The sequence below is a fragment of the Typopeltis vanoorti genome, chromosome 4 (genome assembly GCF_054136105.1).
Source record: "Typopeltis vanoorti isolate ZY-2024b chromosome 4, IOZ_Tvanoo_1.0, whole genome shotgun sequence".
Lineage (NCBI taxonomy): Eukaryota > Metazoa > Arthropoda > Arachnida > Uropygi > Thelyphonidae > Typopeltis > Typopeltis vanoorti.
In genome coordinates this window covers 163,520,742-163,538,782 of record NC_143552.1, presented here as the reverse complement: position 1 = coordinate 163,538,782, position 18,041 = coordinate 163,520,742, and the positions used below count along the sequence as shown (strand labels likewise).

Genomic DNA, 18,041 nt, shown 5'->3' with positions numbered 1-18,041 from the left:
CTAGTAGACTACCCAAAAACTTCTAATATCTGTGTGTGTTATGATGAACTCGAAAGAAAGATCATCGAATCTAGAGAAATTTCACTAGATTCATCCCATATTAACAACAGCCTTAGCTTCAACCTTTCTGATGCACAAATTGCTTCTATTCAGTACTTGCACACTTGTGGCAGCTCACACACGTAGTCAACTTTAATTTGGAACTCAAGCTCGCATTCTTGTTTTTAAACTGTACGATTGTCTTTTATACTAGATCTGTCGATGTAATTTTATCATGTCTCTGTCATTTGTTGTATAATTCTTTGCCTGTGATACCTGAAGAAGTTGAATCATTCAACGAAACTAGTTGTATCTTAACATTAAACCTTGTTGTTTTTTCATTCTCGGTATATACTCATTCAAACTAATTTTTTATAATATTTTCTACCATGTAAAGATGAACAATAATATATATATATATATATATATATATAACTTGAAATGCAATTCAAACTGAAATCAGTTTGAATTGCATTTGAGATATTCAATATCATCCAGACACTTAACAAATGCTAATTTTAGAAATAAAATTCTACCGCAAGAAGTGCAACTAACATACTGTATAACATCTTTAACCACATTAGATATATCTAATGGCTGTCCCCTCTGCCATTTTGTACTGTGGAAGAAGTTCCTTGAAATACCGTCCATCCTTTAAATGACTGTCTGAAAGAGGATCAGAGGAAATTATATAGATTTTTAAATCTATATAATTTCCTCAATTAGCTGAATCCTCAGACTCATGACCTCTCAAAGGAAGCCAAATAGTATCAATTAATCTTTTTAAAAATGTCTCTATTTTTTTTTACCTGTTCATCATGATGGGTAACTTCAATTTTTCTTTGTTTGGCAATGGGAGTGTCAACTCTTTGTTTTCCAAACATTTTAAGATTTAAAAATTACTGGACATGTGAGAAGAACTTGTGTTTTTGCACTACTGCTGGTAAATGATTAAGGTTGGAATATCCATGCTTATTCCAAATGCTTTTTTCTCTGAAGAATAATAAGCAAGCCCAACAAAAAAATCTTCGCTGCACTTCACATCCAGTAATTCATTCTACTGCATTGTATATTATGAAATAGAGAAGTGTCTCGTGTACTCAGTTTTTGCATCTTTGTGCTTGCTCAGTAAATTTGGAAGAGGAGGACAAGGCTAACTACAGTCACACAATCTGCAAAAGTTCTGGCAGAAAACAGGACATTCATTAGATCATCAACATTGCTTCCCATTGTAAATATGGGCAAAAAAGTTACAAATTTATCAAAAATTATATATTAGAAACTTGTCTATATTATATATAAAAACTTGCCTACCACATCAGTTTGCACTTCACGCACGTAAAACAGATGAAACTCAGAAAACAAAAACAGCAACTCATGACAAATGACAACGTTCAGATGGATTGGTTGACAATAACCAATCAACAGCCAATGATTTCTAGATGCTATTGCCTCACAGCTTGCCCTGCCTCACCTGGGCAGTTTAAAACCACTGCAAACGCATCTCTGTCTTGTAGCTTTGATAAAAGTTTTTAACTGCTAGCATTAAGTATCAAAACTAATTAGGGATTTTCTAATCTTGCAACAGTAATAGACTAAATTAACTGATTTCATCATGCTTATACATAAAGTTAAATGAAATTTATTAATGAATACAGGTAAAAATGAAAAATGTTACCAGGAAGAATATGCACATGATGGTGGCCATCAATATGACTAGGACACTGATGAACGATCTTTCTAAACAGTTGTATTTGATGTTTCAGCTCTCCTTCCACCTGTATAATGAATAATTGAATGTCTTATTATAAATCATCATAGTCAGAGACTTAGTATAGAAGTCCACTATAAGTTTCATAAAGTTTATTATATCATAATTGAAAGTCATTTATTTGCACTCCCATTATCCTCTAAGGTAATGCATTCCATACACCCACTGATCTTCATGCAAAATCTGACTTTTCACTTCCTTGTAAAATTTCCAGGAATAGAAGATTTTCTCCTTGTTCTACCCTTTGGAAAATTTCTCCAGTGCTCATCCAGTAAGTACTTCTATTGGAAAAACCCAGTTCAAATCCAATCAAGGATAAACTCATCATTAACCCCCCCCCAACCGGCCACGACGTCTATAGATGTTCAGCTAAATCTGGATACGAAGCTCTAACACCCATTGAATAACATGGATAAGAAGTGCAATTTGGTGTCACTATTTCATCGGCCACATCGGCTGGTAGGGAGGTTAATTCCTAATGTGCACCCTCGCAGCATGCATAAAATACTACATTATTACTATCAAATATTTTCTTCCGAATTAACTTGTTATTTTTCAGGTCTCTTCAATATGGTCAGTTCTTACATTTTGGATTTCTAAGTTACTATGCATTGCATTCCACCTAGATCTGGGATTTTTTCTGGCCTCAAACACCTGTTGTTTTTATTTATTTCTTTTTTTATTTTGTCAGACATCTCCATGGAGACATTCAATGTGGGAGGACAACACTAAACCATTATTCACACAATTTATCATACTTCTTGAAACATTCACTGACAAAACATACAAAACTACCTTTACCAACCCATTCCATGCTTCAAATAAAAAATCCAGTCCTCACACAGTTGCTAAATCCTTGTGGATTTAGCAACTGTGTGAGGACTGGATTTTTTATTTGAAATGAAAGTTATGTGTGTCAATCCTATAACACTCCTTTTATAACATATATATTTCTATCAAATCCCATCTTTCCACTTATCAACTAGCCTTTGTACAGATGTAACCCTTAAATCTGTCCTCACAAGGAACATTTTGTAGACCTATCATAATCTACATCACTCATCTCTGAATTCTCTCCACCTTCTCATCACCAAGGAATCCAAGCAACCAGACATGTCATCAGTAATCAAGATATGGTCTTATAAAGTGGAATGATAACTTTTCTATCCCTGCAAGAATATAATTTCTTGTTAAGTATGATATATCCTGTACCCCCCCCCCCCCATCCCACATTCCTGAATTCTAATTTTTACCAATTTTTTCAATACCTTAACCACCACTCCTAAGATACTGATTGGGTATGTAATTTGCTACTTCAGTCTTGGAGCCTTCTTTATTCAGTGTAACCATTCTGCCCTCATTCCACTCCCTTGGTTTCCAGAGCTCATTTTTAAATTAAAATTTATAAAAGGACCTACCAATTCCCTTGCTCATTCTTGTAATATATAGACTGATATATTATTCTTATGCCATATTGCACAGCTCCAAGCTGACTCCCCAGTTTGTCACAATCACCTGTTTTGTAAGTCTGCATATACCCAAAATAGAGACAATGTGGCTCTACTTTGGTTATTGCCTAATTCTCTGATGCTATTACCAGATCAAGTACTCTCAAACCTCTCAAGTCTCCTTCATTACATGCCATCTCAGGTAATTTTCTCTTAGTAGCTGTATAAATTCCTCTTCCTTTCTTCTCTGTGACTATTCCTCCTTTCAATCTGTGTCTTATAGTTGAAGTCGTAGATAATAATTACTGTATGTTCCGGCGTATAAGTCGACATTTCAGCATTGAAAAAAAGTACTACATTTTTTAGGTTGACTTATATGGCGAGTCAAAAATTGATTGCTTTCCAAGAAAAAACTAGTACGTATCATACTCTGTTAAATTTTATTAGCAATATACAAAAAAGGGTAAATAAGTAAAAATATTTCAACATATCAAATTTATTTACAGAAAAAATTATTTACATTATATAATTATTTATTTACAAAAGAAAATAGGTAGGTAACTACATAATTAAAATTTAATTTTCACTGTCTGAATGTATGAAAAGGTCATTGTACTCTGGTTCTGTAATTTCTTCCAGTATATCATTATATAAATTGCATTTGTTTTCTCCATCAAATTTAGCATCAATTTCATCATCATTGTAAACAAAATCATCTTCCAAGCCATCTAATTTGTTAGATATAGCACATTTTTTAAAAGATTTTATTACTGTATCTGGTTTTATTTCATCCCATGCTTTCGCTACCCATTCACACATCGTTACCAAAGACGCGTGTCGCATTTGTCCTCCTTTTGTGTAACTTTTCTCTCCTTCGTGCATCCATGCATTCCACTGTTTTCATAAACTGTCTTTAAATGGCTTGTTTATACAAACATCCAACGGTTGCACTAGTGAAGTTAACCCACTTGGAATCACTGCCATATTGGTATTATTCTCTTTTAATAAAGATTTTGTACTCTCCGTTAAATGGGATTTGAACATGTCCCACACTAAAAGACTGTTTGGATTTTATAATGCACCTTGTCGTGTATTCCAAATATTTTTTATCCACAGCTTAACTCCTGCTTCGTCCATCCAACCATTCTCATGAACATCGACAAAAACGTTTCTTGAAATTTTGATCTTTGGCATTGTTTTTCTTTTAAAAATTATCATAGGTTTTAATTTAGTACCATCAGCCATATAAGCAAGCACAATTGTGAAACGGCTTTTTTCATGTCCAGTTGTTTTTAAAGAAATAGTTTTACTTCCTTTCAATTCTACTGTTCTATTCCAGATCACATCAAACATAACTAGAGTTTCATCCATATTTCCGATTTGAGTTGAAGCACTAAATTTTTCCTTTCCATAAACCGCCTACACCAACTCACTGTAGCTTTGAAGTTTTCGCTGTCCTTTTTATTTGCTTTGTCCCACTTCAAAGCAAATAAACGAATATTATTTCTCGTTATAATGATTCCATTTTGGCAATTTTCTCGAACACAATTCGCAACATTATTTTGCAGAATAGGCCACTTACAAATTCCTTTCCGTAATGCGCACTTATTTTTTGGCATTTTCATTATTAAAGTTTCATTTTTTCTCCAATTGCGAACTAGTTTTTCGTTTACTCCAAACTGACATGCAGCAACACAGTTAGTATTTTCTTTTGCAAATGTAATCACTTTGCACTTAAAACTCACATCATATTTCATTCTTTTAAAAGGAGCCATTGCACTTTAGTTCACTATTGGTCAACTGGTCAATACGAAAAATAAATATTTTTAGTCGACTTATACGACAAGTATACTATAAAAACTCAAACTAAAAAAATTCCAATATCGACTTATATGCTGGAATATACAATACTTGCCCTACATTCATTGTACTAATTTATTAATGCATGCCCTAGCCCAGGGGGTCACCAAACTTCTTTGACCGTCGACCCCTTCAAGAGTTTCTTGACTTTTTATCGACCCCCTCTATTTTACTATTACGTAATTATGACAGGAAGCAAAAAAGACGCCTATGTGAGTTTTTAGATTGTTTGTTTTATAGTTACAGTGTTTCTTGTATGTATAATATAGTATATATTATTATATTGGCTTAGCGTCAAAGGTATACATTTTTGTTTTTGACGTCCTCATTAACATTACATATTTCATAGGAGGGATAAATAATATATAAAATATAAAATTTAATTTAGATAACAAAATAATAATAATACAATCTTTCTATAGGTATAGGTATATATATAGGATGTACCACGGGCGGGAACCATGGACATCCGTTTATTGGTTCCGTTTATTCGTTTACTCAAACTATTTTCATGACATCTTACAGGTCCTATTCATGTCACTATTCCCATAATTTACTCTTAATTGCATTGTCATTTAGGATGGAGGTAATCCAAGTTAACCGAATTAAATATTACCCATACAATGATGTCTTATATTTTTCTATCGACCCCTAACAATGTTATATCGACCCCTGGGGGTCGATATCAACCACTTTGGCGACCACTGCCCTAGTCTATAACAGGAACTAGCTAGTTCAAACAGCCTGTTATGTCCCTATCTTACGATTTTTGTTTGTCTTACAAACTGCCTTCGTCTATATTCTCCCAACTTCTACTTTCAAGACATCACCAAAGTTTCTATTAATATCTGAGTTAATGTTCCCAGTAGTATCCCTAGTATTTGTATTTTAACTGCGCCCTTTGGGATATTTAGTTTAAGATATTTTATACATAAACAGAGAAAGGAACTCAAATATCTGAAAGTGTAACTATTGCAGTCGTGACACTATTTCTTGTTACTCAACATTAATTCCTTAAACTTCCCGTTTCTTAACATTAATTCCCCGCGTGGTTAGGCTCGAATGTTTCTAAACGGTGCATCGGATTAGCAATATCAGACAACTTTATTTATCATTTAACAAAAGGTTTATTATTTCTCTAAACATGGTACATATCTAAATACTCAACTAAATTACTTACACACTAAAATCAGCTCAATACAAGTAGTTGGGCTATGATTCGACAAAAGTTACTACGATCATGCCGCCACAAAATTTCATACAAAACATGAATTCACTTAACATGGAAAGATTAGATCACCACACATTATTAGATTATTCAACTTCAAGTACACTAACAAAGTCATTAACTACTCTAGCACATACTTATGACAATTCCGATTCTCTACACATCACACTAGGCATTCAAATTCCTCAGGCTATTTGATTACTCAATTTACATTAATCAAACTCAATATTAACAAAACCATTTACTTCATTAACACATCTATGTCATTAATTTTCCTTTTACAATATAGTAGGCACTCAAGATTCTTAGGATAATTAATTATTCACAATTTATCAACACTAGCTAGCTTACTTTTAACACTCTCTATCAAATTCTAAAGTCCTATTATATTTTCTCCCTAATCACTTTAACAGTTCTGTATTATGACAATGGTACCTATCACAAACAACTTCTAGTTAACATAAGACAAAATTCACAATACCTTTCTTTAGCTTCACTTACGGGCCTTTACCTTCTACTGAACGAACTTGCTTGCATAACTTCTTACAATTCAGGGCTATATAAACATCTGCGCGGTCGGCTATACTATCCGAAACGAGGACATTGATATCTTCACAGTTTCCTATGACTTTATGGCATATTTCGCTTTCTACATAGGAATATGGGAATAGCTTTCCCGCTCACCTTCGATTCCTTGTGGTGGCATGAGGATATAAGCCATATCTCTCCACTCAGGAACACCGTGAAATCCACTAGAAAACCAAACTAAAACCACCGCGACTATCCACACGTTTCTTCTCCTCTGGCAAAAGGCAAAAAGGCCTCAAGCCTCCTTGACTATCTAAACGTCTTCCCCAAAAACCACAAGAGCCTACTCTTTGAAAAAAAGCCTTGAGGGGGGGGGGTTACCAACCCTTTTATAGCTGCTTCCCTAACGGCACCCTTTCTTACTTCCTTTTCCCGCCTCCTACTTGTTTTCCGTCTGTCTACCAATTGGGTAGCATTTGGCCGCCATACGTCATTTTGATCGGCAACTCGTAACGAAGGTTCTATCCGGGTATAGGCCCTAAGAGATATTCCGTTATTTCTCTTGTTAGCCTCTATCTTAACTCCCTTTCAAACCTTTTCTCAGAATTCTACTTAATGCTTAATCTGTAGCCTCTCACATAGCGTATTTCATGACTCATTCTTTTCTACTTATGCACTTAACTCTTTCATTCTTAATCGCATTACTATATTAATTCTTAGTTAGCTACTTATTTAATACAAATTCCTTGTTTAGTCATAATACATGTTAATACTTTCCTTTCTTTTGCTATTTTAACTTAACAATAAACCTTACATTTCATTCATTTTATACTGGATGCAAGAATATTTTATTAATTAAATTATTCTTTTTATGCAGGGGTTTTTATTTATGTTATTTATTTTTCATGTTACACCATGATAACTGAGAATATTATATTCTCAAGATATCAGGTGTAACAAGCCACAACATATGTTCTCTTATTCCTGTCTTCCTGCTAAACTCCTTTTTGACTTCAATTCTTCCCTTTAATCAAAAACCCAACCCTGCTGAACATTTTCAAATGTTTCCCCATTTCTATGAACCAAGTTAACCATATCTAATAATATGGACAGCTGTTAATGAGTGCCAGATTAATAGCATTGAACCAACACTCATTAACATTCAAAAATCAGTCAGTTAAAGTCTATCTGTATTACTCTTACCTGTACTGAGATCAATGTGATAACCAGTGTAGTGTACATCATTCATTTAATTCCCCTTCCGTTTATTCTGATCACTCTTAGGGCAGTCAGTTACAGTTTCCTTCAGACACTCCTTTAACCACTTCCTATGCACTGCTTATTCCTTTTACATGCAGTTTCTTATATTGTGGCACTGCTACAAGTTGGGCTATTTGTTATAACCAGTTTGTTATATTAACCTACTCTACAGTTCCGCATACACACCTTTTTAAACAAAAATTCTTATATGATTTGCTGCCAACCAAGTTAAAAGTACATGATCACGTTCATGATGGATACATCATTATATTTACAGATAAATTCTTACCAGACTTGATATTCTTGCATTGCCAGTCCCTTCCATAACATGCTACTTAAGAAAATTGTCCCTCAGTAACTACCAATTTTCTCTTTTCCTCCCTCCGGCATGCTTTCTTCTCCTTCCAGTCTATATAACCCTAGCTGAAATCATCCATAACGATAGCCCTTCTTATATTCATAAGGTTACTCTGCATGTGCAAATCAGTCCTCTTAAGATGGTATCGGGCTGCAGCAGTGCTCAACATATTCAATTCTGTAAACCACTACATTACACTGCAGTAGCAGCAACTATGCCTTCAACTGGGGGAAAGTGACTATGCAGTCTTGTTCTGTGAGGTTGCTCAACATGTGGAATTTTAAGTCAAGAAAGAGTTTACAGAACTACAAAGCTAGCAATTATGACAAACTTAGGAGGCAGCTTGGAGCAATGCCATGGCATAAGAAGCTACAAAAGAAAGATATGTCAGTAGTGCATGGGAAGTGGTCAGGGGAATAGAACCAAATAGAAGTTAAAAGGGTGAGCAATGATATAAAGCAGCAGCTAAAAAAAAGAAAAGAAAATATTATGGAGGGAATATAAGACAAAAGTGATCAACATGCTCATGAGCAATACAAAGCACAAACAAAAAAGGGTGACTGTATGGTATGGTAAGGAAAGCTTCATCAGATTATGAAGGAAAATTAGCTAAGAGCAGGTCAAAGTAAATCCCAAAGTTTTTTTTTCTTTCTCTCTATGTAGAAGAGAAAGAATGATTATGGAAAGATAACTATAAACACTGCTAATAACAGGAAAGTGACAGAAGCAGAAGAAATAGTTCAGCTATCAATCACTTTACAAGGGTGTATCATCCAGGTAGCCCAGGGGATATGAGAATGTGCAAGAGCTGACAATGACTCTGACAAAGTTGTTTAATCAACGTCCCAGCCCTGGCAAAGGTTCCATGAAAGAAAGTTCCACTAAATAAAGATGGCTCCAAGCAGAAGTAGCAAATTACAGACCAATTAGTACCTCAGGAGTGTTGTTTAAAATACTGGAAAAGTCAGTTAAAGGTAAATTTCAGGAATGAATGGATAGAAATGTGATGCTCTAAGGTGGGCAGCACTGCTTTTTTAAAAGGCAAATCCTGCCTTAGTAATTTATTGACATATTATAAAAGCAACAGTAGAATTGGATAAAGGAAATGGTTTTACCATGATACTGCTGGACTTTGCAATGGCATCTAACAGAATAGGCACTGATGGAAGGGTGCTGACAAACAGACACAGCAGTATATGATGGAGTATCTTAGGACTGTACTAGGGCCATTACTCTATCTGTTAATGTTATAGGAATGATTTAAGGGGTGGGGGATAATTAATTGTTTGCTGATGATGCAAAACTGGGAAGGGTGATAGTTGATAAAGGTGATGTAAGATATCCTACAGGATGATTTAAATAAATTGGCAGTGTGAGTGAAGAATAATGGTTGTCGATTTAATGTTGCAAAATGTATGTAATCTTTTCATCTGGGATGAAAAGATTACATACTTTAAATCACATTGATGGTATTGGATTGCAGGAAATTGACAACACCGGGGATTTGGGAGTGAACAGAGTTGCAGGTTATAGAACATATTGCAAAAGTTGGCAAAGCTCAAAGAATTATTTGGATGTTGAAGAACACACTGACAAGTAAAGATAAGGAGGTTCTTATTCCTCTTTATAAGATATGATTCAGCTGCATCTTGATGTACATACTGTGCACAGATGATTTGGTCACCTGGAATCAGGAAGTGTGGAAAGAAAATCCAGAGACAAGTGACCAAGCTGGTGACAGGTCTTTGGAATTCTACATAAAAGAACGCTAAAGGTTGTTGATAAGCAGAAGAGAGGAGACATGAGATAGAAATTTATAACTTAATAAAGGACCTCTATGTAATTGATACAAAAGAAATTTTTCAATACATGATGAGTAGGGAGAGATAGCAAGGGGTCACTCTTGGAAGTTGTGTAAGAGTGAGGTTAAAAGTGTGCAGACTAAATTTTTTGCAGAGGTAGTTGTGAATGCTCTGACAGTGAATGAGTTTAAGGAGGTGTGATGGGTATTGTGTGAATAATGATTAGTGTAGGTCTTCTCTGATGCAGATACCCATATAACATAAAATAATAATTACACCAGACAGCCTGAAAGATTTTTGCATGTATTACTCATGGTATCATTGGCATTTCTACATTCTACTCGGATTCAATCCATCTTTAATTATTAGGAATACTTGCTCCACATTCCTTACTCTGTCTTTCATGAATACACTGTACCCATTACATTCTATTCCAAAATGCCAATAATTTGTGGTCTATATGTATTCACTAATGCTAAAATTCCTTACTTTTATTCATGATATATATGGCATTAGCATACATGAATGGTAACCAACAACCAGTCTGAAGAATATTCAAGCAACTTAAAACCTGACCCATTCAAATAAGCAGCCCAAGTTTATTCCTCAACTAAATTCACATCTCAACAGCTGTTATCTACTTTTGAAAAAAGCAGTCCTTACAGTTCTTGGGATAATCCTTTCAATACTCTATTTCATAATGTTTATCACTCATCTTAATGTGTCCAAGGTCTCATGCAACTACTCCAAAATATTTAGTTTCTCTACTGTAATTATTCTTCAACTAAACAATTTCTCTAGTCTCCTGACAGCAAATCCATTCAAATTTTTATAAGTCACCTACCAACAAAAGTTTGTAAACCTATTTATTTAGTGTATGATGACATAATTGCCATGAGGGCTATTCAGGTAAGTATAGTATCATATATAATGCTAGTGGTTGTAAAGTACTTTGTAAATAGTATGTGTTCACTCGCCAATTTGCCTGTAAACCTATAGTACATTGGTAATGTGGGTAGGCTAAGGGATTTTTTTTTTTATTATCATTTCTCCCCTTTTTATTTATTTTTACATAGATAGAGTGGTGAGAGCGAGAACGATCAATGAGTTTAAGGAGTGGTATGATAGACTTTGTGTTTCCTAGGAGGGACCTCCCACAATGAGTCTTGATAGACTCTGTGTTTCCCAGGAAGGACCTCCTGTGATGAGTCTTTTGACTCCATGGAGGCCTGAATAATAATAATAATAATAATAATAGTTCAGAAACCCTCCACTAAGATCAAACATGAAACTTTTTTTCACCACTTTATGCAGGGTTAGATGGTCTCATATCAGATGAGGAAATTCACCTCCCACCTAAAGACAATCAAAAAAATCCATGTTTGGCTAGATTCAAACACATAATCTGTTGGTTCGAGAAAAGGTATGCCAACCAATAATCAACCAACAATCAAAAAAAAAAAAAATAAATAAATAAAAAATCAGCTAATGCCTTTTTATTCCCGTATATAGGGAGTAGGCGAGGCCGTTTAGCCCTATCTAACTTTTGGAGACTGAGTGGGCAGTTCAATCTCCACTGGCAGCCAATCAGAGATAGTTGGCCCAAGGCTATCACTAATTAAGCAGCACGCAGTGAAGAGAGACGGCTCAACAAGTGCTGCCATCTTGTGGTCCCTAACCCTACCACAATATATTTAATGTCTGAAATAATGTGGGTTCTATGGTCGATTTTCTTGAGTTTACGGGACGAAAAACCCGAGTTTTTGGGAGAAAAAACCCGCTTGCCCGTGCCAGAGATCGACTAACTCGGGAACCGGTCGAAAAAAGGCTTAGAAAAATTTCCTCTAGTCTTTACGACTAGATTCGAAGATTCGAAACAAAGTCTTCCTTTGTGCGGTCAAGCACCGTGGTGTGCAAATGCCACATCCACTGAGCTACACAGGCTCAAACCAACCAACTAGGCTGACAAAAATATAAATACTTCATTCCATCAGAATTGTCCTACATACTTCACACTATTTCTCTTACAGTATGTTCATTAAATCATTTACAATTTCAGATCTTTTTTGTCAGTCCATACCTCATGGGAGTGAATGAGACAAATTTACACTAACTGCTCTGCATAATGTTTCAAAATGCACCATATAGTTGCAATATTTTGAGCAGCTTTTTTCTCTGCACTTTATCATATACCATTTTCCACATTCTTACATTAAAAACAGATTCATACATCAATAATATTGCTAGGTTACTATGATTTCTCACTGTTGGTCTAAAAGTAAAACAAAGTTAGCCCTAACAAGTCTGTTTGGTTTGGCATGATCCCAGAATATTTTTTGCAAGTTTCTCTTCCACAATTGATCTTAGCATGTGAAGTATACTTGGATAAATCTTTTGTGGCATACTCTAAATAAATTTCTCCAAAATTTGCAATGTTTCATTTCCGCTTCTCTTTTCTCCCTCTTTATAGATGACTATGAGAGCACTATAAGAGATGTACTTCAATCGTCTAGAATTCAACCTTCTAAATTATGCAGTGTAACCACTGCAAAACTTTTATACATCAATGAGTATTTCTGGCTGAATATTATCATTATTCTGGACCTCCATGGAGTCATAAGACTACATACCACTCCTTAAACTTGTTCACTGTCTGCACTCTTACTATCCTCTTAAGTGATGCATTCCATGCTGCTACCACTCTCCATGCAAAAAACTTACTTCTCACCCTTACTCATTATGGATTTGCATACGAATGTGAGGAAGAATGGGATGAAAGATTTGAAAGAAATATCAAATGACTTGGGAGTGGCAATATGGAGATTCGATGATAAGAGATGTAGTGAATGAAAAGGTGCACAAAGTCTATTTTCCGAAAAGCAGAATGAGCAGGGTGGTTGAATAAGAGGTGTAGTGAATGAAAAAGTGCACAAGGTCTATTTTCCAGGAAGTAGAATAAATAGAGTGGTTGAACCATTGGATAAGAGGAGAACATGAGCAAGAGTTGGTAGTGGTAGCTGGCACAAATGATTTGACTGGTAACAAGAAGAATGAAAGGATGGATGTCGTGAGGCTGTCAAGGAGAGTGAAAGATAACAGTGTGGGTAAGATAGCATGTTACCCAGGTATGATAATGAGTTGAGAAGGCAAGTGCAGATTACGAATGATATGCTAGCAGAGTTGTGCGAGGAAAAAGGAGTTTATTTTGTGAATGTGTGGGATGAGTTTGAGGGATGAATAAAGCTGGATAAAAGAGATGGGCTACATTTGAATGGAGGTATGGGTCAGTTGGAGAAACTGTTGCTGCAAGAGAGAATGACTGAAGTGAATGTAAGACCTAAGGAAGCAAGCGGTGTTGTGGAAGAGCAGGAGAATAACATAGACAAGTTTGTGAATGGAGAAGTGAGTGGAGCGAGTGAAGAGAATAAGAGAGAAGGAAAACAGGGGAGGTCAGAGTGGAGAAGGGAGACACTGTATGAAAAGTGCAGATGATGGTTTCAGAAATAGACATGTGAGTGCACAAGAAAGGATTACAACAGTCAAGGATGTGGGGGGTGACACTTAGGTCTGGGGAGGAGTATAATATCAGTGATGATAGACAGGAATAGACAGAGGAGAGTGTAGAGGAGTCATGTCCGAGAAGTGAGGTTAGTGAGACTTGTTATATAAACAAAAATGAGCTCATGTATATGTTTACAAATGCTTGAAATATTAAAAATAAAGGGAATAAAACTGTAGTGCTGATAGAGTTCATTAACCCAAAAATTGTTGATTGAGACACAAGGATGACATTCTGACAGGAACAGAGATGGAAGGATATACAGTCTTTCATGAAGACAGACAAAGCAAAAAGGGAGAAGAGTGTTATTGATGATAGCAGAGGAGTTGGGTCCATCAGGGTGGAGATGCAAGGAGTAAATACTGACAGTGGGTTTGAAGCAGTATGGTGTGAAGTGGAGATGGACAGAATGAAATGTTTAGTAGGGTGTTGCTACACACTTGGTAATGTGGAAGGTGGTGAGAAGGAAATATTCAGACAAATTGGTCTGGCTAATAAGAAAAGGATGATTATTATGGGTGATTTCAATTATGGTAATAGAGACTGGAATGAAGACATGGCATCAGGAACCAAAAAGAATGATTTTTTTTTTCTTGAGTATATAAGGGATAACTACTTTAAGCAGTAACAGAAGCCACATATAGATTGAGGGTCTTGGATTTAATTATCTCATCAGAATATATTGTAAATGAAGTGTCACATCTTCCTTCTGTTGGTGAAAGTGACCATGAAGTGATCACTTCTGTAATGGTCAGCCATATAAGGACATTTGTGACAAAAAGTTATATGTGGAACTATAAGGCAGGTGATTATGGCAAACTCAAGAGGCAGCCTGCAGAGAAATCATGGAATGAGGAATTGCATGGAAAGGAAATCAATGCTGCTTGGTCTCTACTCAGGAATTATCTGGCAGAGGTAATGACTGAGTGTATTCCAAAGGTAGGAGATTAAATAAGGTGGGTTTACATAAAATGGATGACTGAAGAGGTGAAGCGTGCAATCTGGAAAAGGCATTGTGGAGGCAGTACAAGATGAGTGGAGATAATCACTTACATGAGGAGTACAGAGAGTAAGTAAGGAACGTGACTCACTTAGTAAGGGTAGAAAAAGTGCAGTATGAGCAGCAGTTACCAAATGCTGCTAAAAGAAATTCTAAGGAGTTTTTTTTTTTTTTTTTTTCAATATGTAGCCAGTGGAAGGCAGAATGATTATGGGAGGATGATGTTGGTGAGTGATAATAGGAAAATGCTAAACAATGAGAAGGATATAGTAGAGGTGTTAAATGAGCAGTTTCATTAAAGTATTCCATCCTTCAGATTGTAACAAAATGCAGAACTTGAGAGCAGTGGAAATGGGGGGAGGAACCAGTGATGGTGAGTGAGCAGAAGGTATATGAGGAATTGAGTAAACTTGATGTCAACAAGGCCATGGGACTTGATGGTATATCACCACATGTGTTCCAGGAAGTTAACAACAGCTATAACATACATTTTTAATGATTCTTAGATTAGCCCAGGTCCCAAAGGAGTGGAAAGATTATAAAATTGTTCTGCTTCATGAAGAAGGTGATAAGATTAAGTCTTTGAATTACAGGCAATCTGCTTGTCTGGAGTTATAGTCAAGGTGTTGGAGAAGCTAGTGAGGACAAGGATTCAGAACTGGGTGGACAGCAGGAGAATTCTCTTTAATGGACAGCATGGGTTTGCTAAAGGAAGATTGTGTTTTAGCAATCTATTACTCACTAATTATGACACAGTGACAAATACATTGGACAAGGGGGATGTACATACAGTAGTATATTTAGATTTTGTAAAGGCTTTCAATAGATGGCCACATTAGTAGTTAAATTGGAACAGATGGGATTGGAAATTGGCTGTCTGATAGGTATTAACAGATTGCATATGGGGAAGTGATATCCAAGAAGAGGAAAGTCACTAGTGGCATACCCCAGGAGTCTGTTTTGGGGCCAATGTTGTTTAATTTGTATGTAAATTTCATTGAAAGGGCTTAGTTGTTTGCAGATAATGCAAAGTTGGGAAGAGTTATGAAAAGCAGAGCAGATATTGTAGCTTGGCAAGAGGACTTAAATAGACTGTCTGATTGGGCGACTGTGTGGATAACTGATGCAGAGAACACTGACATGTAGAAGTAAGGATGTTTTGATTCAATGGGACAAGACTTTGATCAGGCTGGATATGGATTACTGTGCACAGATTTGGTTGCCAGGTTTTCAAAAAAATGATGAGATGTTATAGAGGGTCCAGAGATGATTTACTCAGTTGGTTTCTGGTCTCTGGAATGTAGAATATGAGGGCAGATTGAAAGAATGCAAATTACAGAGCTTAGTGGTATATCACCATATGGTAAGGGGTAATTACCAGATTAGTGTGGATGAGATTTTTCGTAGAATATCTATGGAGACAGTGGGAGAATGATAGGCCATCCCTGGATGGCCTCTCGTTCTCCCACTAAGGTGTGAGCAAAGGGGTGAGGAGTAGATTTTTTGCATGAAGAGTGGTGGGTTATTGGAATGCATTGCCTGAGAGTGTGGTGAGTGCAAGGACAGTGAATGCATTTAAGTCAAGGTATGATGAGCTGTGCATCTGAGAGTGGGGGGGACCTTCCACAATGAGTCTCTTGACTCCATGGAGATTTGTTGATAATAATAACTTCCTTTCGTAACTTTCAGGGATGGCCTCTTGTCCTAGTTCCTTCTCCTCCTTCTGCCATATGAAAAAGCTCCTCAGTTGTAATCCAATAAACATCTTTCACCAGCTTAAATGTCATAATCAATCAGTCTTTCATCTTCTTTCCTCCGGACTGTGAAGATACTGTCAGTCTATTCTCATAATTAATAATTGATACCATTTAGTATTTGCCTCTGCACCTTCTCTAAAAGTTTATTCATTTCCTTCAAATCCCAGTGTATATCAACCATTCCCAGTTACCTTTTTCACATTCAGATTTCTAATAGCTTTTTCTATCACCAATACTTAAATGTACTCATGACAGTATACCTCATGGATATTTTCTACCAGAGTGCTATCACTGCTTATCTTATTTAATAAATACCATTTCAAAGTAATTACTTTGGATATCCAGAATACCACAGGAGGTTCTTTCACTTGAAGATACTTTATGTACAAAAGCTGTTTGCTTACACCTGGGTAAGGACATCCAGAATATTGTTATCTTCTGGATAACAATATTCTGTAAGTTCAATAAATTTATTTTTTCATCTCTTATTTATATTGTGAAGCACAATTATGAATTGCAATCTTCAGTTTTCATGTTGTCTTTATCATCTGATTCCTTTCATATTCCTTCTAAACTTTTTAAATAACTGAAACACTTTGTCACTGTGATAAGATTTATCTTTTATATTTTCTCCATGACTTTTGTTTAACTACTTTTATTCAAAACTTTGATACAGACAAATAAATAGAAATGAAGGTCACCTTGAGATAATTACCAGGAAATTTAAATATTATTATTATTATTATTATTACCCCAAGACCTCATGGAGTCAAAGACTCATCTGGGAGGTCCTTTTATCTCACACACATATCTCATCATACCGTGTCTTAAACACACTCAAACTCCTTGCAGACACCACATTCTCAGGCAAGGCATTCCAATCATTTATAACTCTGCACGAAAAAAACCTGCCCCTCACTCCCCTACTCACACCCTCTTTATACAGTTTCCAGGGATGCCTTCTGGTTCTCCCCTGATCTCCCACTATTCTCTGTAGAACTTCTCCACCATTGATCTTATAACAACCCCTTACCAACTTGTAGGTCTCTATCATATCTCCCCTCTTCCTCCTCTCCACCAGACTCTTCAAATTACATCTTCTCAATCTTTCCTCATACTCAACATTCCAGAGGTCAGAAACTACCTTAGTCAGTCGCCTTTGGACCCTTTTCAACATCTCTTCATCCTTCTGAAAACCCGGTAACCAAATCTGGGCACAATAGTCCATGTGTGGCCTAATCAAAGTCTTACACAACGGAACAAGAATCTCCCTACTTCTACATGTCAGTGTCCTCTGCATCATTCCCAGAAGCCTTTGTGTTTTCATAATTTTGACGATGTGTCCCCTAAATTTTAGATCCTTATCCACTATCACCCCCAGATCTCTTATTTCCTCTACCTCCAACAATATATTCTCACCAAGCATAAATT

At 36.0% G+C, this 18,041-nt stretch overlaps 1 protein-coding gene across 3 annotated transcripts in view; it reads right to left on the bottom strand.

Annotated features, from left to right (window-relative positions):
- Positions 1 to 18,041, bottom strand: part of LOC150107815 (carbohydrate deacetylase-like) — a 72,817-nt gene that overhangs the window by 29,247 nt on the left and 25,529 nt on the right. For all 3 annotated transcript variants that reach the window (XM_090391577.1, XM_090391578.1, XM_090391575.1), the window contains exon 3: positions 1,718 to 1,817. In XM_090391577.1, the coding sequence (XP_090247703.1) occupies positions 1,718 to 1,817 (100 nt within the window). The remainder of the gene's footprint in view (positions 1 to 1,717; positions 1,818 to 18,041) is intronic.